This window comes from Myotis myotis, unplaced genomic scaffold, assembly GCF_014108235.1.
Source record: "Myotis myotis isolate mMyoMyo1 unplaced genomic scaffold, mMyoMyo1.p scaffold_m19_p_15, whole genome shotgun sequence".
Classification (NCBI taxonomy): domain Eukaryota; kingdom Metazoa; phylum Chordata; class Mammalia; order Chiroptera; family Vespertilionidae; genus Myotis; species Myotis myotis.
The window spans coordinates 7,945,545-7,970,611 of record NW_023416319.1 but is presented as its reverse complement, the minus strand read 5'-3'; the positions used below and the strand labels follow the sequence as shown (position 1 = coordinate 7,970,611).

The window sequence follows — 25,067 nt, the reverse complement described above, 5'->3', positions numbered from 1 at the left end:
TTTACTCGTTTCCAAATAATTCCTCACGTGCCTGCCGTGTGTGAGGCACCGAGGAACCATATGGCAGGGAACAGGTGAGTAGGTTCGTTCCTCTAATAGAGTTCACATTCAGGTGTATTTTAATTCTAAAGCCGCGAATCCAAGCGCACAATAAACTGAATGAAGCAGTGAACCTAGGGAGCCACGGTTTTTCACAAGCCGCAGCAAAAGTCAGAATTTTAAGTTTTCTATTCTTGGGTGCTGGGTCTTAGTTAAGGGCAACTGGCAGGTGGGATGTGAAGACATTTCCCGCCGAAAATATACACAGACTTGGTGTTTGGGTTCGACAGCTTAGCTCTTGCGATTAAAAATGACACCTACGGCACCGCACTAACATTCTCTAAGAAGCAAACGAGATTATAGGAGAAAAACCACTTACTCCATCACAGCCCTCGGAAGGCACAGCCGCCTCTCAGCCAGCGCAGGAAGGCCATGGACTACAATTCCCAGAAGCCCTTGCGACCCACCCATTCGGCAGCACAGCTTCGGAGTCGGGCGCGCTCCTTGTTGCGTCATCCGGGTGCGACTGCAGATACAAAACAGACCAGGGCTACAAAAGCATGGCCTCTGCTGAGGCGGCGGCGTGGTCATCGTCGTCGTCTTTGGAAACAGACTCAGCCCCAGTCCCTGAAACTGCAGGAACCGCTGCAGCCGCGGCGGTCGCGGCCGCGGCCAGGATGGGACCCGGAGCCAGGGTCTCCAAGGCCGCTTTGGCCACGAAGCTGCTGTCCCTGAGCGGCGTGTTCGCCGTGCACAAGCCCAAAGGGCCCACTTCAGCCGAGCTGCTGAATCGGCTGAAGGAGAAGCTGCTGGCAGGTACTGCAGCCCGGGTGGGGGCCAGGCGGAGAGCGGGAGCCACAGAGAGCACCCTGGCGTCTTGCGCGCTCAAGGCTCAAGAGATGAAAGGAAAGGGAGAAGGTTCGCTGCGTTAGATCTGGACAGACATCTGGGGCATCTCGGGCTTGCACTCGAACGCCTGTAGCCTAGTTGGCAGTTGTCTCTCTCAAGGGAACGAAACACAACACAACAAAGCCCACGCGTACACAAACACCCCGGCACGTGGCCATGCAGACCCCTTCGCTGTAGTCTGACCCTGGGGGAGCCTTCGGGTCACGTCGGTGGACGCCACCCAAAGGAAGCACTGACTCCATACCTCCCAAGTTGCGTTGAAGATAATGTTGGAAATGCAGACACGTGTTACTTTTGTTAACCAAGGTTTAATGCAGGGGTTTTCACATAGCGGGCAGAAGAAGTACTTAGAATCCCTTGTACAAGTACAGATTCCTAATCCCTGCCCTCCCAGAGCTTGTCATTCTAAGGATTGGGGTATTTTTAGGAAACTGTATTTTTAAACGATTGCTCCAGGTAATTCTGGTGTCAGTAGTCTAGGGGCCACATTTTGGGAACACTAACTATAACTTGGTCACTTCTGTAGGAACATTCTTTTTGTTTGCTTTGTCATATGCGCATTTGAAAAGCCTAAAGGTTCTCTCAGTTCATCTGCCTAGTAGTTCATTTCAAACAGTGGCATCAAGGAACCTTAGCTGTTTATTGGACACCTTCAATAAACCCGATCTGTGTTAGCCTCTAGGGATGTGAAGATGAAAGTTACTGTCATCCCTTAACTGAGCTGGTAGCCTCGTAACTTCTGCAGCCTTTGGTGGTAAAACGATTTCGCTAGATATGTGAGGCCCTCCAGACTTTGGTCCTGGCTTGTCTTTTCATTCAACCAGTGCAGGAACTAACTGTCTTACATCGTTTCGTATCCCCTGACAAACTTCACGCTTTCGTTTAAATGCAAAAACAAATTATCCTGCTAAGAATTGTTCATTGAAACATACACTTACAGATTTAAATGTTTATTGGCAATAGGTACCCTCTTGCAGATGTTTAATTCCAGTTTTATATCGACTCCTTCTTTTGTTAAACTGTCCTTATACTTTTGTTACCTGTAGGGATGGGTGACAAAGGAGATGTTGAAAGAAGGAATTGCATCAAGGGCAAGCTTTGTGGAGTTGTTTCCTTTCAGCAGAATTGCTGCATTCATTTGGCCCGACTTGTTAGCTAAACTTGAAGGCTTTTTTTGACCCTCAAGGTAATGAATACCATTCTTTTTCTTTGACAGAATTCTGATAGGATCAAAGCCGTATCCTGGCTTTCTGGTTAATCTGCCTCCAAGAACTGAAGTCTCTTCTTGAAACATGGTTAAAACTGATGTGTCAGGGCATTGCTGGATGTGTCAGTGGCTTCTGCCGGAAGCTACTCACTCAGATACAGACATTCTCATTGCTACTCTCCATTTCTGTATTGCTTGTGATTGGCCTATTCTGTATTTATATTAGCTAGACCAAGGCTTCCCCAAAGCACTTCTGACTGGCTGTTGTAATTACCTGGGACGGTTCTTAAAGAGACAGATTTCAGGGCACCATAATCTAATGCCAGCCGGTTTGACAACCCCAATCAGTGATCATGACCTCTGTGTATTAGCATTCCTTGCCATTCCTTACATTGATTCATGTCACCCTAAAATCCCTGCTCTTCTTTGTCTGTTTGACTCTTTCAAGGCCTGCACATCACAATTTTAGGCTAGAAAAGACCGTACTAAATATTCATCCATGCATGGTAGCAGTGGGGTGAACCAAACTCCAGTATAGTAGAGTGGTATGTCTTCAAACTTGAAAGGTGAATTTGGACACAAAAGGAAGACAGTAAATTTATAGGCCTTTCTACTCCAAGGACAGTCAAGCTGAAAAGAGAAAGAGTTCCCCAAAAGGCTTCTATAAACTCATGGATGAGAGATCCCTAACAGGTTGTAGTGAAAGGAGAAGAGTCGGAAGCCTAGGTCAGGCCTTACAGGTTTATATGAAAGCAGACAGCCATGCCCTTCCAAGCGTGGTGGTGTCGTACTCAGAGAGTGGCACTAAGACTGTGTCCCAGAAGCCATGGTTCTGTCTCAATAGGGTGGTAATTATGTGGTAAGGCTGAGCAACCCAGCACAGTTTTTTTTGGCTTCTCCACTATTGCTTTGTTTTGGCCCTTTTCCTCCCCCCTCCTACCCCTCTATCTTTTTATTTTCTTTTGCCGTGTCTTCTATCTTCTTGGTGTCAGTGGTGATAAGGAAGGTTTGGCTGACTTAGCTGGTGTGGACCAATACAGCTGTTCCTGCTCCTCTCCTTTCCTACTTCAAGTCCAGGAGCCAGTATTCTTTCAATATATTCTTATATGCCATGATAATAACAACCACCTACAGGTAGAGTGCTTTGCCATTTCCAAAGCACTTTTCAGATAACATTATTTCAGTTTATCTTTACAAGAGAATATGAGATAGACCAGGTGGGCATCCTCTTTTTTGTTGTTGTTGCTCTTTTTATTTATTTTTCTTTTGGAATCTTTTTTTTAAAAAAATATTTTTATTGATTTTTTTTTTTTTTTTTTTTTAGATAGAGAGGAAGGAAGAAGGAGAGAGAGAGAGAGAGGAGAGAGAGAGAAGAGAGAGAGAGAGAGAGAGAGAGAGAGAGAGAAACATTGGTCAGCTGCCTCCTGTATGCCCCCCACCTGGAATTGAATCCTGGGGAACTGGCCTCCTTTTGGTACATGGCATAACGCCCAACCAACTGAACTACATCTGCCAGGACTACCCACTTTTAAAAAATATTAATTTTTTCCTGATGAGAAAATGAATCCCAGTTTCTAGATCACTGATTTGGGAATACCATAATTTCTGTAATTTAGGGAGTATCTATACATATTTAAATCTGATTTTTTTGCTAGTAATGTTGTCATAATCTAAATATGTTAACTTTACAAAACACTTTTTATTTGTTTTAAATACTCCTACCCTCACCCTCCCATGTTTGTGAAGACGCGGCTTCATCTGCTTTGGTCTTTCTTCCCATTTACTCTCCTAGAAGCTGGAATGCCTTCTGCAGAATTAACCAAGAGGAAAAGGCAGACCTTGAAAATCGGGCACGGAGGGACTCTCGACAGTGCAGCCAGAGGAGTTCTGGGTAAGAGATGTGAATGGAAGTTTAATATAACTGTCACTCAGTAAGAAGTACATATTGACTGAGAACAGATAAGATAGAGATAAGACAAAGCCATGCCATTTTCAGTCCCTTTTGGCATATTTCAGATCGACTGGCCTTCCCAGATTCAGCTGAAATGCTGCCTCCCACATGGGAAGCCTGCCCACTTGCTTCTCTGTGCTGCTGACGTAAAACTTCATTCTGGTCTTTGTTTCTGTTAACTCCCTGGGCTGAGAACAGGTCTTTTTATTTCTGTACCTACACAACAGACACCACAGAAATCAGAATATGATTTTTTTGATCGATTGGATGGGGGAAAGTTGAGTACAATTTTTGTCCAGGAAACTGTCCCTTGAATGAAAGCTGCATGGTTGGCTGAGGTTTCAACTCCAGGTAATTTTTCTACATACCACTTCTGGATTAACCTTCCTAACATTCTACTTTCACCGGTCACCGGACTTCTACGGGCCTTGGTTTACTTGGGTACAAAATGAGAGGGTTAAGCTGGGTAACTCTAAGATGCCTTCTCGTTTCACATGTCTTTATTCTGGATGACTGACCTAGTGGGGAAATCAGTTCGGCCTTTCAGCCAGGCCAAAACCTAACATGCAGCCTGCTCCCAAGACCCCCTGCACTCTGACTGATAAACCCACTGTGCCCGTCCTTGCATTTTTAGAGTCTGCTCCTCTCTTCTCTGTGTTCAAATCCTGTACCTCCCTGTTTGAAATGCTTGAATGAAGTGTTCTCTGGCCCTGTCAGCCATTTACAGTGCAACTTCCTTTACCTCCTACAGCAGTGGTTCTCTCTGTGTTCATTTTGACATCTTATCTAATAATAGACAAACATGTAAATTAACCATCCCTCCACTACGCTCACCAGCCAATCAGGAGAGTATGCAAATTAACCCAACAAAGATGGTGGTTAATTTGCTTATGTAGGGGCAAAGCAGCGGAGCAAAGACTGAAGGCTCCATTGGGAGCCGCGAAGACTGAAGGCTCCGTCTGGAGTGAAGGCCTGGGTCCTGGGTGCCGGAGGAAAGCTGGTGCCAGCAGCCAGGGGAAGGGAAGGCCTATTGCACAAATCTCTTCATGCAACGGGCCTCTAGTTTAATCATATTCTGTGATATTGTTATTTAGTGTCATTCACTCATTAATTCAGGCAACTTTTTTCGGGGGGCACTTGTGAATTCCCTTGTCTGCGTTTTATTTTCCCAATAAGATTATAAGCTTTTTCAAAGTCCGAAAATGTGCTATTCCATTTGAAGTCTTCTTCTTGGGACCGTGCGCATAGTAGCTGCTTAAGAAATACTGTTTGGAGAGTCTTGACTGGAACAAATTGCATTGAGTCTTTGTTATTATTATACAAAGTTTTTGCCTCAGCAGGAGCAGCTACCATCTGAAGAGTGCTATGTTCCTCAGAGCATATCGGAGGCAGACAGTTGTTATCTTAGTCCTGAAACTAATATTGCTCTTATCATGGATGCTTAAAGGGGGTTGAGATAGACTTTATGGAGGAGTTGGGATTTGAGCTAGGTTCCCAAGTGGACTTTGAATATTTGGCTTAGGAGTTGGTACTGTAGGCTTTGGGACCCTATTGAGGATTGTTGGGGTAGGGGGAGGCTTTGTAGTGTACAATATAGGTTTTCAGAAATGGCAGGAATAGGTAGAGGAATAGGTAAGATGTAGGAGTCAGGTTTGCAGTGGTTTAGGCCAGTGGTTGGCAAACTGCGGCTCGCGAGCCACATGTGGCTCTTTGGCCCCTTGAGTGTGGCTCTTCCACAAAATACCACGTACGGGCGCACACGTACAGTGCGATTGAAACTTCGTGGCCCATGCACAGAAGTCGGTTTTCGGCCTGGGCGAGTCTATTTTGAAGAAGTCGCATTAGAAGAAGTTGGGGTACTTTCGCTGAGGTCGACCCCTCAGATTGAGGACGTTTTTAGCAAAGGCCAGTTTAGGAGTACCCTAATTAAGTTAATAACAATGTACCTACCTATATAGTTTAAGTTTAAAAAATTTGGCTCTCAAAAGAAATTTCAATCATTGTACTGTTGATATTTGGCTCTGTTGACTAATGAGTTTGCTGACCACTGGTTTAGGCAGATTTAGGCTGGTGGCAGGCAGTGGGAAGAAAGCCTGGATGAGGAAGGTGGGAGGGAGGATGAAAAGGAATAGCTCTGCTCTTAGCCAGCCTGGTTTGAATTTTAACTCCATCTCATTCTAGTTGTGAGATACCGGGCAAGGTTCTTAGTCTATATTTCAACTTCCTTATTTATAAAACAGGGACAGTTGCGTTACCTTTTAGGGTTGTTATAAGGATTAAATGAGCTAATGAATGGAAAACATTTAAAGTGGAATTTGATAAATGGTGAACTCAACGAGTGGTATGCTATAAATATTCATGATAACTCAGCTTGCCGATAATTTCTCCTTATTACTTCTTGTTATTCTGAATTGTGGTGGTTATATTGTGCTCTTTTACAAAATTGTATCCATTGATGAGAAATATTTCAATTTTTATGAACATTTGCTCACTGTTCAGTGAAGAAATGATTATATCCTGTGATGCTCGACTAGTGAAATGTGTTATCATGTGGATAAATAATGTTTGCCAGTGAAGAGTCAGGTGGGCCATTGTTGTACTTTATGGTCTATGTGAGCATACATTCTCCAGACTCTCATTTACCACGTGTTCTTCTTTGCGTTGGGTTGATTTGTTAATGATTCTGTTTTCTTGATTGTATAAAGCTGGGCAGTAATCATCTTTAAATGGTTCATTAGCTATGATGATAGCTTTTGCTTTGTTTAATAATGAACTCTGTCAAAAGACTATCTTACCATGGCTAATTGTACCATGTATTTTTCACTGATGCCTGTATAAAATTCCAGTGAATCCTTTAAGATTTTTCTAAAACTTGTTATTATGTAAATGACCTGGTTGAGGTTCCTACCATATTTTGCACTTTGAGAAAGAAAAAAACCTCTCTCTCTCTCTCTCTCTCTCTCTCTCTCTCTCTCTCTCCCCCCCCCAACACCCCCCCCCCCCCCCAACATTCCCTCTTCAGAATTTCTTAGCTGCATGACAAGTTCAATGGGTTGGAGTATTGGAAGTCCTCAATTTATGCTAAATATATGCTCTTCCCGACTTTACATTAAGTATGCCAGGAAGTTATGACCAGGATAGGTAGGTATTTTAAAAACCTACTTTTCATAATAGAGTGTCCTAATATTTCTTTCTTTGATTTGTAGTGATTGGAATTGGAAGGGGAACAAAAATGTTGACCAGTATGTTGTCAGGGTCCAAGGTAAGAATACTAAAATAGTTTTGTTTTTCTTTCTACCTTGAATATTTCCCTCAATGAGCATGTGTTGGATTTTATCGAGTAAAAAATAAACTATACAAATTGCATGAGTGGGTGGCAATCCTGAGTATTCATCGCAGTGTCTACAGTCATACCTGAGAATTAAAAATATCGAGACTACAAATTGGAAATCCAAGATTGAAAAACAAATTTGATTCATAAGAGCAAAAACTCTGCTGTGCCCATATTTTTAAAAAATCATATCTATTTTTTTATATAAGTATATTTCTTAGATGCAAGGGAACTTATAGATCATAAATTCCATTGGCAGATTTAATAAACCTTGGAATTTTTATAGAAACAGTACCATTTTGTAAAAGGTGTACTTTTCAACAAACACATGCTTTGTTCAGTGGTTGCAAATGTTTGCTGAAGAGAAGAATTTGGCTTCTTTAAGATGCTAAGTTACATCATTCACCTGTTAGAGTAGCCTTGACTTTTTTGAGTCTTGAAAGGAGGGAGAGGAGGGACTGTGCAGTATTGGGAGAGGTCTGAAACCTGTGCACTGCGTCAGGCCTTCAGTGAGGAACCCTCAGGAGGAAACAGCGGGGTGAAGGAGAGTGAAACGAGATGTCAAAGTGGTTAACCTTTCTGGGCCTCTCAGGTTTTCCTCGGAAAAATGATTTGATCCTCTCTAGGGCCTCTTCCAGTTCTAAGAGATAATAACCTCTGTATTCGATGAGGTACTAGGGGATACTAGTCGGGGCTAGGGACCAGTGAAAATGCCTGTGGGAGGACAGTTAATAGGCCCTTAGGTGGAGAAGAATTTCAGCAAGTTGCTGGACTAAGGTTTTTGTTTTAAAACCCTTTCTCTGAATGGGATATAAATAGTTGGTAAAGTGATTTTTGTCTAAATTGTTTTGTCTAATTTGTTGGGTTTTTTTTAAAGGTGGTAAAAGACTGTTTAAAATTGTTTTTTAGTTCATTGCATGCCAAAACCGGTTTGGCTCAGAGGATAGAGCGTCGGCCTGCGGACTGAAAGGTCCCAGGTTCGATTCCGGTCAAGGGCATGTACCTGGGTTGCGGGCACATCCCCAGTAAGAGATGTGCAGGAGGCAGCTGATCGATGTTTCTAACTCTCTATCTCTCTCCTTTCCTCTCTGTAAAAAATCAATAAAATATATTTAAAAAATAAAAAAATAAAATTGTTTTTTAGTTCATTGCAGACCGATTGATGACTTTTGTAAAATGTAATTAAAATGTTACAGCATTGTCACATTGCTGAATAAATTTCTAAACGCCTTCATTTTCTGAAATTAATCTTGTCATGGACATTGGATCTTGGACCACACTTTGAGTGGCAATGGTCGAAGTTAGCTTTTCTTAAAATAAAGAGCCCTGGAGAGTGTAATGCCTTTGACATTACATTTTAGTTACCAACTGTCATAAAACCTGTCTCTTTCCGTTGAAATGGATCTTAACGCCTTAGATAAACGGAAGAATTCAGTGTTGCTCGCTCTGCAATCTTGAGAATGTAGGTGTGGAAAAGACACAGAATACAAACATTGTTTTAGAATGCAGGAGTTCGACTGTTTTACAGTAAATATGTACACTGTGCTTTAGTGACACACAGAGCTTAGAATCTGTTTCTAATAAGTGTGTGTGTGTGTGTGTGTGTGTGTGTGTGTTTTGCCAGTCGCTTAATATTTGTTTATTAATATTAACTCTAAAGTATAAGCAATAGTAATTTTGATATAGAATAATGGATGATTTTTATTTTCTTTTTTTGATATGATTTGGTATTTTCCAAAATCTTTACAATAAACAAGTGACTTTTATAATAACAAAAAAAGATATATTTACATTAAGGAATTTGTTTGGGTTTTCCCCAGATAAAATATTTTGAGTTCATTGGAATATTTATTATCCACCCTCAACCACAAGTATGCAAAACACATTATATGTTATGGAAAGGTTTTACATGTAAATTCCAGGCATATTTCCAGAAATATGATGACTGGAAATGTAAATACATTGTTGGCTCTGGTTTAAGCTTTATTTGTCACAACCCATTTTGGTATTGAACAAGGAAAGCTGCATGTCATACAGCGAAGTCACTAATCCTCAGTAATTTAAATGGAAAATCCCAGGTGCCTCTCCTCACAGGAACCTAGTTCTTGGGTGCGTCGCATTTCAAAAGTAGGATTATTGTCTCATTAGCTGTTTGTATTTTTTATACTTTGAGTTTTAGATTATGTATGTGCTGAAATATTAAATCATTCGAATTTTTAACTTTGTTGAAGATTATATTTTTCTCAAAAGCAGTTAAAAACTGTTCATGCATTTTAACAAATAGATTTCGGAAGGAATCTTAGAGATCCTCATATTCAGGGGCTTTCAAAACTTTTTTTTTTAATTTTGTTTTATTGCTTAAAGTATTACAAAGAGTATTATATATGTCTCCTCTTTTTTTCTCTCCTTGACCAAGACCCAGAGTGAGTAAGAAATTCATTTGACATCATGACCTTATATACACATACATGTATAACATTTTTATTAAACAACTTTAACTGGATGTAAGGCTGCTCCCATATCTATGTGGTAGTGGCTGTAGGCAAAGCCAGCATTTCCTCAGGAGGCAGCTTTTATCTCCTCCAGCAGCTGAACAAGTGTGATTGTCGGGGTATACACACTTTTCCACCCTGGATGTGCTCAAGGACAGTAATGTGCCCCAAGTATACAGGAGCATGTTTAGGGTAACCAGCCAGTGTCAACCCTGAACATGACTTGAATAATGCTCCTGTGAAGCCGGCTCTCTAAGATCTAAGCATGCCTCACCACTTAATCAACTTGGTCCAGTTTGTACCTTTTCTTTACCCTCTTGTTAATATGCATGCATTTCATTAGCACTATACTGAAAGTTTTGAAGGGCTTACACTTAGGAACTGTTCAAAAGCACTCCTTTTTTAATGAAGGCATTCAAAGCCACATGTTTTTGGTTTGGTAGTGTTTTTTTAAGTGTTCTTCCTCATTCTAAATAATATCCCTTTGCTTGTGAAACTTTGAATCACAGGCTTTCAAATTCAAACTTCAGAAAAAGCAGTGCCTCGTTGAGATGGAAATAATTATGTACACTCTCTGTAACACAAACATATTCCTTTCTTCTGATGAGTTCAGAAGCCGACTTGCTTTTAAAGTTGTCTAGTGGGGTTCAGGGAGCTGGAGGATGAGTGAAGTAGAGAATAGAGTGATATTAGTATCTGCAAGGAACCATGAATTCCAAAGAGCACACGGCTCAATGGAAACTTTAAAAATTCTACAGGTCCTCCATTTGTTTTATTGTAGTGGAATTATGCTGTAATGAATTCATTCATAGAATTCACACTTTCCAGATATACATCATGGAGCATAAACAACTCTAAAACCCTGTCTCTGTGTAGAAGGCCTTTAGACCCCATAGCACAGAATGGCGGGATTGTGTATACACATTCCCAGATAGTTTTTCTCCTGCCCCATAACTTCTTAGTGGTGAGGCTTTGTTTCAGCTGAAGGCATAACTGTCAGGGTGGGTTTTTCTAAGTCAGTGGTTCTCAACCTTCTGGCCCTTTAAATACAGTTCCTCATGTTGTGACCCAACCATAAAATTATTTTGGTTGCTACTTCATAACTGTAATGTTGCTACCGTTATGAATCATAATGTAAATATCTGATATGCAGGATGGTCTTAGGCGACCCCTGTGAAAGGGTCGGTCGACCGCCAAAGGGGTCGTGACCCACAGGTTGAAAACCGCTGCATAAGAGAATAGCACAAATATGAAATATACTTCCTGATTGCATTGTGTTTTTCTTATTCAACTGGACAGATTATTAAGACAAAAATCAGAAAGCATTGTGTTGCTTTACTGTTTCTTATGGGAACTCACTGTAACCAGATGAGTCACTCTAACCACTGTTATTGTGAATCATTTTACCTTTTCTTTTTTTTTTCTTTTTTAAAATATATTTTATTGATTTTCTACAGAGAGGAAGGGAGAGAGATAGAGAGTTAGAAACATCGATGAGAGAGAAACATCGATCAGCTGCCTCCTGCACATCTCCCACTGGGGATATGCCCGCAACCCAGGTACATGCCCTTGACCGGAATCGAACCTGGGACCCTTCAGTCCGCAGGCCGACGCTCTATCCACTGAGCCAAACCGGTTTCGGCTCTTTTTTTTTAAATATAGTAACAATAATAGTATTTTTTTTTATTGCTTACCAGGTTCTGTTGTTATCCCTATTTTGAGATCATGGGAACGAGGCTGTAATAGGAAAGACTACTTTAGCATACATTATGGATTGTGGTAGAGTGAGGATTCGAATCTTTGAGTCTGTGTTCTTCCCACTCCACCCTACTGTACTTCTCCCTGTTTTATGCTTCATCAAGGTTAATTGTTCCAAAATAGAGAAGCAGAAGTGGGGCATTTCAGCTGATGAGACTGAAGGTTTAGTTACAAGAAACTCATTTTTGTCAAAATTAATAAAAAATTTAAAAGTCAGTTCAAATGCATTAGAACATTCCTTCCGTGTTGTATTTGTAAAAATAAATCTGAACTGTATAATAGAAGATTATTTCATAGAGGGGCACGAGGCTGATATAAACTGTCTGCTTGCTTATGAGGATTTGAAGTTTAATATTTTTTTCATTTGTGTCTGGTCCATTTACTAGCATAATAAGCTTGTTAATAAACTATATTTGAGCTTCCTCTTTTAAAAATTGCTCACATAGCCCTGGCCGGTGTTGCTTAGTTGGTTGGAACATCGGCCTGTACACTGAAAGGTTGCTGGGAGGCAACCAATTGATGTTTCCCTCTCACATTGATGCTTCTCTCTCTCTCTCTCTCTCTCTCTCTCTCTCTCTCTCTCTCTCTCTCCCTCTCCCTCTCTCCCTCCCTCCCTCCCTCCCCCTCTCTCCCTCTCTCTCCCTCCCTCTTTCTCTTCTTCTCATCCTCCCTCCCTCCCTCCTCCCTTCCCCTCTCAAGTCAATAAGCATGTCCTAGGTTGAGGATTTTAAAAAAATAATTGCTCACATAGCTACAGATTTTGCTCAATGGGAATTACCTACCTTGCATTTTTCTCAGTATTCTATGTGATGCTCCAATTAACATTTGAATTTGACCAAATGAGAGACGTATAAAGACTATGTAGTCCAGTGTGCCCTGAAATGAGTAGTAAAACAGTCCTCAGTTAACTAAGAATGATCTAATTCTTTCCTTGTGAATAATGACCATTTCTTAGAAGTGACTTTTGGTAAAATTGTTGACTTCTTGTGATGGATGTACGGGTGTATTATACCATTCTCATTAGTATATATGAAAATTTTCCTTCCCAACCAAAACTAGTTTTAGAAATCTGTGTGCAATAATAGGCCATTTAGTGGCCAGGGAGAGGTCAATGGGGGGGGGGGGGGAGGGGTGACATATGTAATACTTTAAACAATAAAGAACTTAAATTAAAAAAATAGGCCATTTATAAGCCACAGTTATTGATAAAATCAGGTTTTTTTTTGTCATGTTGGCTGGTGTGGGAAGTTTGCTAATGTTCTCCAACTTACACACGTACTTCCCACATATCAGAAACTAACAAAACACTTGCAGTCTATTATTTTTTTGCCTTTATTTTGTATCAAGCTGGTCGTATTAGTAAAATTCTGTATGACTTTCGGGACGTGCATGACAGTTTTCTTTACCGTTGTGGCCTGTGTTTCTCCCTGTGTCTCTTCCTCTAGAGGTATACTGCCATTGGAGAGCTGGGGAAAGCTACCGACACACTGGATTCTACGGGAAAAGTAACAGAAGAAAAACCTTACGGTATGGCGTTCATCTAAAGTACTCTTTTTTAACATCTAGAAAAATTTTTTGTGAATTCAGAATTCTCTAACTTGATACTGCCAGTGATTTTAGTTTCCAGTACATTTTTAAAAAAATGATTGGAAATGGTATATTACATTGTTTATTTGGTATGAGTTTAATAAAGATTTATTATAATTCTTTTTCTATAGTCAGTTTTTATAATGTTCAGAATTCTTGCAAATAATTTCCTTTCTGAAAAACACTTGTTGCCAGGATTTAGGACATTTTTCCTAGTAAATGAGAAACAAAGCAGAGAGATGCTACCGGTGTCTTGCAATTGTCTGTTTTATTTGTTTATTTATTTTACAGTTACTTCTTAGCTGCTGAGATAAATGCACCATGTTTAGTGCTTTAAAACTAGTCATGTCTCTCTGCTTTTGGAGTACATAGAAAGATACGACAAAGGGGAAGCTATTTCTCTGGAAATAAAGCATAACTCACTGAGCCCAGCTTAATTTTTCTACTATTCCTTTTTTTTTTTTTTACTACTTTAAGAAAGGATAGATAAATGAAATGGTTTCCTAGCAACTGTCCCAGTTCTCATGCTATTTATAATGCAGCAGTTTTGTACAGTCAGTTCACCTACGTTACTATGTCACCAATTGTGAGTTACATGTAGGCTTTCTGGGGTGTGATTTTTGCCTGTGTTTAATGTTATCACTCCTTAATTTGCCTAAAGGCAATCCAGCACCTGGCTTCTCTGTACTTTGGTGTTGAGTGTCCTCGCTATATATTTCCCATTACCCCAGTACTGAGACCAACCTCTTCCTCATTCATTTTATCTAAATTTTCCAATTTACTGATATAAAGTTGTTTATATTTTTTATGATTTTTTAATTTGGAAATAATATCAAACTTAAAGAAAAGTTGCAAAAATAGAGCCATATTTTTTTTTAGTTTTCAGCATACCGATGTTTTACTTCTTAATAGCATTATTTTGATGCTGTTATAATTGGATTTTTTAAATTTTAAATTTCTGATAGTTCATTGCTAGAATATGGAAATGGAGTTGACTTTTGTATAATGGTCTTTTATCCTTCAACCTTGCTAAACTCGCTTATTAACGCTGGTCACTTTTGTGTAGATTTCTTATTAGAGTGGGTGTAAAGTAGACAGTTTCTCGGGTCTAGATTAGCCTTACTCCTGAGACAGGCTTTTCTAGGGTCTCGATTGGGTGCCTCGGGTGTTCACCCGAGTTTCTTCATTCCGGATGGTTGGAATTCATACATCTTTCAGCCTTGTGGGAGCTTTGTTACCAGTTGTTTGGTTAATTTTGTGGCAGCTTGTGCTGTATATATGTGCAGCTTGGAATTTAGCCAAGTCTCAGCTGGAGCCCTATAGTCATCGGTGTAGTTCTCTCCAACGCCAGCTGCTGCTGCTTCCCAAGGTCTGGTTTCTGGTGGCGAGATCCCAGTGCTTTGTTTGGGATTTCCCTCCCCGCACCACCGTTCAGAAAGCTCCTCCAAGCTGGAGCAAGTGATGGTGGGCCTGGCCTTGCTTCCTTCCCTTCTCTCAGGGAGGGCAGTGCTTGCTGCCTGTGGTCTGATGTTGCAAAGCAGCTGTTTATTATAGTTTCTTCCAGTTTAACAGCTGCTTATGGGGGCAGCGCTCTGTCGTGGTCAAGTATTGTTTTGAACTCTATCATGTCATTTTTTACTTCCTAGTTCAATTAAGCACCATCATCCTGTAAGTTCACAGAAAGAGGCACTACATTTTAAGCAAATAACAACGTGTAACATGATCTTGCATAAATTAATTTTATGCGAATGAAGCTTTAAAAATTAATTTCAAATTAATACTGTCACATTGATGATTTATTAATTTGCTAGACAAAGAATAATTACTCATACCCTGCGGCTCTTGTATCATACCCATCTCTTCTGCCAAATGGACTTCTCTGGGCTCCTTATTGGCTATCCTTGCTTTGGAGGTTTTATTCTCCATTCCTTCTTAAATCCTATGGAGGTAGAGTCTTTATTTTATGTCATAGGGACAATTATTATTATTTGGATTCCAGCTGCTGCTGCTTCCCAAGGTCTGATTTCTGTTCGGTGACAGTGCTCTATTGTAGATACAGCCAGCATACTTACTACATACTCGTTTAGTAGCGAATATAATTTTTATTTATAATATTTATTACATTCACTTTTATGCTAAAATATTATATTCACTTTTATTGTAAAATAACTTTGCATAGGCTTTCTGTCGGTGACTCAAACATTAGATGAATGATTGGCCTAGGTCACTTTTAATTCCCCTTAGACCTTGAGACCTATTATTCCACAGCAAATTAAATGCAGCAAGACTATCTTGAGTGCCATTGCAGTTGTATGAGAAGAAAAACTGTCGTTGCCTTTAAGGAGCTTAGAATTTCATTATCGAGATAATACCTGTGTGTGTGTGTGTGTGTGTGTGTGTGTGTGTGTGTGTGTACAGTTTAAAATCGTGTATGAGTAATTGCAGAATAAACAACACAACCCATAAATGCCTGGGATGTTAAGTCAGAAAATGACACGCGGCAGAAGTAGAATGGGAAGGAGCACCTCTTGTCATCGTGTGTGGGGGATGCCAGTAAAAGAGCCGTCCAAACAGGACAAAGGAGGACACATTAGCAGGAACGTCAGTGAAGAGACCAGCCCAGCAGTAAAAGCTGTTTGGTCTTCTTTTTAAAGATGTGTTGCTAAGTTATGAACTGTTGCAATGTTATCAACAATGGCATTTCTTTCTGCTCTTGCCAGCATGGCGTCTAGAGTTGGATGTTTTGCAAAACTAAGGTGCCAGCAGTAATTAGGCTTTAATGTTGCAGTAGAGTAAAATTTTAATGGAAAAATCCTCATTTGTATCATGAGCTACGTCTGTTTGAGAAACAGGGTGAACAGAATAGCCTTCTGAGGTCTGCCTTTTTGGAGCAGCTAGGTGTTGGAGAAATCCTTTCCAGCTCTGTAGCTCGTCTCTGTTTGAGTCTATAGTAGATTCTGGTCCTTTGTTCCTTTTGAGCTTGGGAGGATCAAGGTCACAGTGAGGTTAAGACTGTCTTGCTGTGTTGGTATTGAATCTTGCTCTTTTTTAATTTTTATTCTGGTGTTAGAACAGTAATTCAAAGTGGATTAATTATTTTTTTGTTAATATTGTTTAAATAAAATAAAATATAACAAGTATATTCCAGGAAAAAAACTTAGATTTCCTATAAAGTGAAAACAAAGCACTGTACTTTCTTTCCATTATCTATGACCTAAGTTATAGAATACTTCTATAATTTAGTGTGTTATTGACTGTGAAATATGTAAGAATGAAAATCCCAAATACTGAATTTCAGTAATAATTTTCAGTTGTAGAAATGTACATTAATAGTGCTTCATTTTATTTGGAAATATCAAACAAGCTGAAAATATGACTAAGTGATATATTTATTTTTTAAATTTAGAGTTATTTATTTTTAAATTTATCTTTATTGTTGAAAGTATTACAGATGTCCTGTCCTTCCCTCCCCACATTGACCCTCTCCATCCTGACCCCCTCCTCCCCAGGCCTTCACCACACTATTGTCTGTGTCCATGGGTTATGCATATATGCCTATAAGTTCTTTGGTATATTGAAAGCTTTTTTTATGTCTTCATTCAGATTTTCTAAAATCATTGTTTAAAAAATGCTTAGTAATCATGCTAAGAGTCTTTGGTATGTATATTTTCTTTTTGCCCTGGCTTATTTTTGAGGCAAAAGTGAGACTCCTGATTGAGAGTGTTCACTCAGGGGGAAGGTGGGGGTAAGGGGAGAGATCAACCAAAGGACTTGTATGCATGCATATAAGCCTAACCAATGGACACAGACACCAGGAAGGTGAGGTCATGAGTGGGGGGTGGGGGGGCAATGGGCAGGATAAGGACACATATGTAATACCTTAATCAATAAAGAAAAAATAAAAAGAACAGAAGTTGCAAGAGCAATGAAGGGGGGAAAGAAGACTGATAAATACAGCTTTGCTGTGGAACAGAATTCAGTGTGAGTGTATAAAATGTGTATCACGCCATAGAACTGCTTTGAAATCTATTCAGTACAATTTTTAAATGTTTCATACTTGATCATCTTCAATTCTGCATTAAGTTACTTATAATATTTGATGCCTGGAGAAACGTAGAAGATAACTTACGGATTTTTTTTCCTGCTTTCTGACCACCTCGTTTTTGGTCACTGCAGGGCCATTTCTGTAGCTAATGCAACATTTCCTAAGTTCCTCTAAAGGCCATAGTAAGAACCAACTAAATATGTTTATATGATTGAATCATTTTTATTGGAGAAAATAAATGGAAGCAAAGGAAATTTGGTTTTAATATTAGACAGTATAAGACTTTCTTCCCCTTTTACCTCATGAATGTGTAATTTATTCATTTTAACAAGGTAGAATTTGCTAATAAAACATATACTATAGTATATGCTTTCGTCTGAAAAAATTGTAATGAATTTTCAGAGCTTTTGGTGCTGTGCAAATAGCACATGTACTTCTGTGGTTCTTAGTGTCACTCTTTTTGTTGTTGTTCACTTTTGGCAGATCAAATAACACAAGAAGATATTGAAGGCATTTTACAGAAATTTACTGGGAATATAATGCAGGTACCTCCCCTGTAAGTTCAGTTATTAAACTTGAGTAAATGTTTAGCTTTATTTTTCAGTGATTGACATCACTTTAATTTAAAAACAATTTGCTTTTTTAAAATGTATGGTGAGACAGGTTTTAAATTTGGCATAGCAAATGATAATTTTGCCTCCAAGGTAAAGACTTAAACATTTTAGCAGGTGATGAATGAACATTGTTTTGGATCTTATTGTTGAAATAAATTAAACATATTTGTATTCACAAGAACTGTTTTAGAACTTTCTTCTCTGTGATTGTTCCAAGGGTTTTGTAGTCTAATAAAATTTTATCTCACATGGCTAAGATCTGTTAAGTAGATTGCTTGCTTATTTGTTTTTCAGGAACATTTTGATAACTTTTATCTGAAAATGAATATTATTGGAATGGAAATTGTTTCAAGGGAATATAGCTGAGATCCTTGTGACCAGAGGCCTTGTGCCCTTTACCCAGGATGAGGTCTAATGAGGACGTGACCAGACCACCTCCAGGAAGATGGTTAGAGAATAGAATTGACAAGGTTGCTCATTGGGCGCCAGACTGAGTCCTGTTTGTCTCAAAGATATTTACGAGCTTTACTCCTGACACCCTTGTGGAGTAGATTAGAAGAAATAACCAGTTCATTTTTCTTAGAAGGACTTGCAATTTAAAGGTCTGCTAGCCATCCTCTCCATGCTGTAATCTGGAATTAAATTCTGTCATTTTTTTCTTAATTCTTCTTTGTAAGCTATTCTGCATTAAAGAAAGATGGACAGAGACTTTCCACTTTGATGAAGCGAGGGGAAGTAGTAGAAGCAAAACCTGCCAGGCCAGTTACTGTGTACAGTCTCTCCCTTCAAAAATTTCAGCCACCATTTTTCACATTAGGTAAGACAGAGAAATTCAAAATCATTTGTATGTACGTGTACCTTTATTTTGTGTTCTGCTACTTTTGTGTGATTTTAATGGATCCCTAGGATATTGGAGAGTTTTAAAATTCAAATTTATGGAAGGTTAGGATTTGTAAATACCCTTTGATAACACATTTAATGAGGATACCTACAGCTGGAGGTTCAGAAATACCTTTCTAGCCCTAACCAGTTTGGCTCAGTGGATAGAGCATCGGCCTGCAGACCGAAGGGTCCCAGGTTTGATTCCAGTCAAGGGCATGTACCTTGGTTGTGAGCACATCCCTAGTAGGGGGTGTGCAGGAGGCAGCTGATCGATGTTTCTCTCTCATCGATGCTTTTAACTCTCTATCCCTCTCCCTTCCTCTCTGTAAAAAAATCAATAAAATGTATTTAAACAAAAAAAGAAATACATTTCTAAATGGGGTTTTTTATATATTGCATTATACTATCCTATATAATAAAGAGGTAGTATGCAAATTGGCCATCATACCCTCACACAAGATGGCCGCCCCCAAGTGGTCAAATATGGCCACCACAAGATCGCCAGCAGGGGAGGGCAGTTGTGGGCCAGCAAGCCAGCAGGGGAGGGCAGTTAGGGGTGACCAGGCCTGCAGGGGAGGGCAGTTGGGGGCAACTAGGCCTTCGGGGGAGGGCAGTTGGGGGTGACCAGGCCAGCAGGGAAGCAGTTAGGCGTCGATCAGGCTGGCAGGGGAGTGGTTAGGGGGTGATCAGGCTGGCAGGCAGAAGCGGTTAGGGGCAATCAGGCAGGTAGGCAGGCGAGCAGTTGGGAGCCAGCAGTCCCGGATTGTGAGAAGGATGTCCGACTGCCGATTTAGGCCTGATCCCTGGGATTGGGCCTAAACTGGCAGTCGGAAATCTGCCAAGGGGTCCCAGATTGGAGAGGGTGCATGCTGGGCTGAGGGACAACCCCCCTCCCCAGTGCATGAATTTCGTGCACCAGGCCTCTAGTCTTTCTATAAAGTTGTAAGTAACATACCTTAGATCTCTATGGAGAAGAGTAGGTGAGTATATATTTTCAAAATTTAATGTTTTAAAATTTATCTTATGGATACTTATTCCCCCATTTTGGCTAGTATCTGATAGAGTACCTTCAGTATAAAATCCATACTAATTTGTCCTCTTAAAACAAAGCATTTTTAGTTTTAGAACAAGACATCTAGGAATGGTGTATTTTTTTTCACCTTCTTTGTTACCTGCAAGTAACTGTTAAAGATAATGGAAATAATGCATGAGGCAGAAATGCATTATTGGACACAGGGTACATTTTAATTCAGGATATCAATTTGAATTTATCTAATAAATTTAAAAACCAAAAAGTTTGTTTTGCTAGTTTGGAAATTTTATGATCTCCTAGTTGCAGAAAGTAGTCGCTAAAGCCCTGAACATACAATAGCTATAGTTTGGGATTCTTAAGCTTCCTTGAATTGATCCTACTCTTAATTTCATGTTGCATACCAAATAGGATTCCTTTAATTTCCCAAAACTTTTTTTCCTGAGCTTTGTTGCTTTAACGTGTTATCCGTCAGAGTATGGTTTTTGTACAATTGAAAAAAGAAGTCATTCCTTTTCTTTAGTTTCCTGATTTTAAAATGTTTGACAAATAATGAGAAAAACACAGTCATAGATATTTTGTTCCATTCCATGAAAATGCAGCAGCTGGGTTGGCACAGGAGATATCATCTATGAAGTAAGAAAAACTCAAATTTTTCCGATGGCATTGAAGCTGTAAATGCTTCAGTTTGTCCACTGGAGGTTGTGATAGGCCAAAAGCGTTGTCTTTGCACCAAAGCCAAAAATAGTGCATGAATGTTGACCCACTTACATTTGATCTAGTGCTCATTTTTTATCTCAGCTCTGGTCCCCACCCTTGAGCTAATGGGAAAAAATAAAGAATTAAACTCTCTAGGTAGTAAGTTCTGGTTATTTCCCTTAAACGGCTTTATTTGTATGATATGACTAGAAGCAGCTGGAATACAGCATGTCTTGTGGATAAATAAAGATAATCCAGAGCCCTACTCTTAACCAATAAACTTGTGTTATGCCGCGTTAAGAAGATGTTTAAATATGCATTTAGTTTTAGAACATTGTGTAATTTTAGTTATTTTATGATTTCTTTCGGAATATTTCCAAGAAAACACTTAAGAATGCTGAGCTCCCATGTAGTATATTACCCCAAACGTAATCCCAAAAAAGGATTTTTGTTTATTTGTTGTAATTGTTGAGAGTACAAATCTGAAACTATTTTAAAAATCTACAGCTGATGATAGCAAAGCTGAGATGTCTAACCATTTCAAACCTATTAAATGAACAAGGCGTAGAAATCTGAAAATATTGTTTTAAATCTTCAGCTCATGATCGCAAAGATGAGATTTCTACTTAAAACCTATTACATGAACAAGGCTGAAGCATTAAGGTGGTATGACTGCCAGTTAATTTAAAATGTGTTCATGAGTTTCTGCTGTTTGCTTTCTCCACGTTCTGACTTTTCAATCTCACAAACACACACGCTGCTGGATGAATAATTTATGTTTTAGCACATAAATATTTTATCACCCGATTGTTTGCATAGTGCATTTTTACATTTGTTTAGAGGCATCTTTTCTATGTAAAGTGGATTTCATAGGAGGTTAGCAATTTACCATGTCATCGTTAACATTCCAGATGTTGAGTGCGGAGGAGGTTTTTATATCAGAAGCTTGGTCAGTGACATTGGCAAAGGTAAGCAGAAATGTATTATGAATTATCGTCTAGAGAGTAATATCCCTTTTTTGATGAGAAGAGGGAATTTCCTGTTTGTCATATCTTTGAGTACTGGCCTTATGATCTGCGCTCTCGCTGCCTCCAGTTTCGGAAGCATTCGAGGTTTATGGCACACGATTATCAGCATCGGCAGCTGCAGCGAAACATTTGTAATGAGAGAAGAGAGAGGGGGGAGCAGAAAATGACGATGGGAATAATGAATGGAAAGACCAACATTTTTTTCAAGCACAAAATATTTGAACCCAAAGCAGGGAGGAGAGAAAAAAAAGACGTATCCTTCCACAAGTTATTTTCATTGGTACAAGTCAAGTGTTTTAAAAACTGGAAGCGACAGTCTTACAAAGAGCCAGGAAGTGGCAGTCCTGGCTCCAGTGTTTGCTGGCAGTTGTGACACTGGACAGGTCATATTACTTCATCTGCCAAGCGAGAGTAATAGTTACCTCATGGGGTTGCCTCGGGGGTCAAATGAGACAAGGGTGTGTAAGTTCCTTGTGGACTTTAAAGCCGTTTATAAGGTGAGTTATTAAATACTATTTTGCTATTTAATCATTTCTTAATCCCAGGGTTCTTGGTTCTTGTGTTGGATTATTGCAACTTTACCTTTGGTGTGGTTTTGAGAGGTTTGCGTCAAGGTCTCTCATTTGAAAGCAGAGCCTGCCATAGGTGAATGACTTGTCCTGTGGGTTTCCTTCCACCTTCTGTTGCTGCAGAGCTCTCTTCCTGTGCCAACGTGCTGGAACTGACCCGGACCAAGCAGGGGCCTTTCACGCTGGACGAGCACGCCCTTCCCGAAGACAAATGGACCATTGATGACATTGCGCAGTCCCTGGAGCATTGCTCATCTCTCCTCCCAGCAGAGCTGGCGCTTAAGAAACCAAAGCCCGAGGACTCTCCGGAGCACGGTTTGAGCTGTGAACATATAACTCTGAATGAGACGAAGGGAGAAGACGGTGAAATTAAGACATGTTAAGATTGGCGTGGGTCGTCATTTCTCGGTTGGCATTTGAATCCCGTGTACACAATGGCAAGCTACGGGCAAAGGACAGTTTTTCCCTTTTTTTTTTTTTGGCACGAAAGAAAAATGTCCATCATTTACAGTTTCGAGAGGGTACAGTGTTATCTGCTATCCAGGATAAGGAGCCTTGCAGTTGTTCAGCTCTTTGCCGTACCATGGAATGTTCTGGAATATTATTATGTGGTTAGATTGGATTCAGGAAAATCAGCTTTCTGATTTTGATCTTGCTTCAAAGTCTTTTCCTGTGAAAAAGCTGAACACATTTTCTAATCAAAGAAAAATGACATAAGAGCTACATGTTTCTGTGTCATCACAAAAGTTCATGTAAATTAATGTCACTTTGACTTTATTTTGGCTCTCCGGTGACTCTGTTGTATTGAAATTCTTACACAATGTTAGAAAAGGCTGTTATTTAACTATTTTTATGTTTTGGAGAGTTTGCCATTATTAAGAACATTTCTTTGATAAGGATGCATTATTTGGTAATAGCCATGTTTGTTTAGGTCTTGGACATTAATAAACTTTTAAAATAAATGTTTATAATTATACCAAATTATTGCTGCTACCACTTGGGATGTCAATATAGGACTAAATGTTTAAATTGGCCTCTACCATTAGTACACAGGATAGCCCAGTGGCTTATATTTTGGGAACTATGAGATCTTTTTCTGATCTTTTTAACAGTTGACCACCCTGTACTATGTTAGTAAATAGCAGTTTTTAAAAAGTAAGCTAAAGAATGTATCTTAAATTAAAAATGTTTTTATTCTTTAGTATTTATTCACACCTTTGAAGGGTATTGTTTTTTAAATTTGCTTTCAAATGATATTTATAGCCTTAGAGATAGTCACCGTGCATTTCCAGCTATCTCTTTTGTTCTAAATATTTAAAAAGTTATTCTCAAACATTCTAATAGCTTATTGATGTCTGGCCAGTGTTGCTCAGTGGTTGAGCATCAATCTATGAACCAGAAGGACATGGTTCAATTCCCCACCAGGATATGAGGTCAGGTTGCAGGCTCAATCCCCTGTGTGGGGCATGCAGGAGGCAGCCAATCAATGATTCTCTGTCATCATTGATGTTTCTATCTCTCTCTCCCTTCCTCTCTGAAATCAATAAAAAAATATTTTTAAAAAAAGACAAGTAGCCTACTGAAAATTTTCTCTCCCTTGTTAACATAATTTTGAAAGCGAAGTCACATTACAAAATAGCAGGTTTTCTATGTAATGAGAGTTTCTTATTTTTGTTATGGAAGAACAATATATTATGCAGCCAGTTTGTAGAAATTAGAAATGTTTAAGTCCTGCTTCATTTATTCAAGAAGTATAGTTTCAAAAAGAGGAATCATTAAAAATTTTCATAACATAAGAGTGTCTTGATTTTTATGGATTCCATTTCTTTTAAGGTAGTTGCCTACTTGCAACCTTTAACTTGAAAATTTTCAATATGAAAACTAACATGATTTTCTTTATGGCTAACCTATTAGAAACTCCATATAAAAATGTATATGCTTCAGGAGAGTATTTTCATCACATTAGCCACATATTTTAAATGAAAATACTAAAAGTAATTCCTAGTATGACACAGAGCATTATAAGGAAAAGAGTTTGATATCTCAAGGTATTAACCTAAAATGCCAAACACACAGAGTTGTAAATTCAAAGTTTACAGTTTTATTTATTCCTATCTAGTGCCTTGCAGATTGTTAACCAAAAGTGGCAGTGGCTGCTCGTCTGTTGGAATGTGTTCACACACTGCAGTGAAGGTCCCAATTGAGGAATAAGGTCCCTATTGAGGAACATATACAGGGGCATTTCTGTTCTACATCTCAAAAATTGACATGTATGATTTACTAATGGAGAAGAGTAGAGATTATTTGAATAGGCAAGTGACTTTAAAATAGTAATGATCTTTTTCTTTTATATTGAAAACATTGATGAAAATTGTGCCAAGTGGGAAAATTCCCCATAATCCTCACCATCCCTGTGCACTGACTTCAGAACTTTAATTTTGTATTAATATTTTCCCTTTTGTTTGCATAATTACAATCTTAAAGTACCTATTTCTTTTTAATTGGCTGGGTTTTTTTTACTTCATTTTATTGGATATGTAATTAGTTTTGATCATTATTATTTTAATCATATGACTTCATATTCAGTTTATTTAAACTATTTTCTATTACTGAACACTTAAGTTATTTTTTATTTTATTAGGATAAATTCCTGGGAGTGGGATTAGTAAGTGGGATAATATGAACAATTTTACCATTCTTAATATGTTTGCCTTATTGCTTTCCCAAAGAGATGTAACATTTTAGTGTCGCCATTTCAATATTATCAGTTCACTAAAAGTTTACAGCTTTTTAGGTGGGGGTTTGATATGTTGCTGCTAATTTAGTAAGTATAAGAGAGAGTTTAAAATTGCTCTAATTTGCTTTTATGTGGCTTTTCGTGTACCTTGTTCATTTTTATAAATAAATGTCTTATGGTTTCTTTATA

The 25,067-nt window shown here is 39.0% G+C and overlaps 1 protein-coding gene across 3 annotated transcripts; it reads left to right on the top strand.

The window, feature by feature from the left end:
* The first annotated feature begins 561 nt into the window (after positions 1-561).
* On the top strand, positions 562-25,067 carry TRUB1 (TruB pseudouridine synthase family member 1). 3 transcript variants are annotated; one of them, XM_036335875.1, is made up of 8 exons: positions 562-855; positions 3,948-4,046; positions 7,313-7,368; positions 13,133-13,214; positions 17,803-17,875; positions 18,611-18,750; positions 21,456-21,512; positions 21,640-22,257. In XM_036335875.1, the coding sequence occupies exons 1-8, from the start codon at positions 600-602 to the stop codon at positions 21,705-21,707; spliced, it is 831 nt and encodes a 276-aa protein (XP_036191768.1). In that variant the 5' UTR covers positions 562-599; the 3' UTR covers positions 21,708-22,257. The 3 variants fall into 3 exon arrangements, with proteins under 3 accessions (XP_036191768.1, XP_036191767.1, XP_036191766.1); XM_036335873.1 differs by lacking the exon at positions 21,640-22,257 and adding an exon at positions 22,265-25,067 and having other exon boundaries at positions 600-855; XM_036335874.1 differs by lacking the exons at positions 21,456-21,512; positions 21,640-22,257 and adding an exon at positions 22,265-25,067.

Bases quoted from the DNA above. Each gene is read 5' to 3' on its own strand.
- TRUB1 (XM_036335873.1), top strand. From the start codon at position 600: ATGGCCTCTGCTGAGGCGGCGGCGTGGTCATCGTCGTCGTCTTTGGAA. The intron at 17,876-18,610 runs GTAAGTTCAGTT...CTTCTTTGTAAG, and splicing joins ATAATGCAGGTACCTCCCCT to CTATTCTGCATTAAAGAAAG. The intron at 18,751-21,455 runs GTAAGACAGAGA...TTAACATTCCAG, and splicing joins GCCACCATTTTTCACATTAG to ATGTTGAGTGCGGAGGAGGT.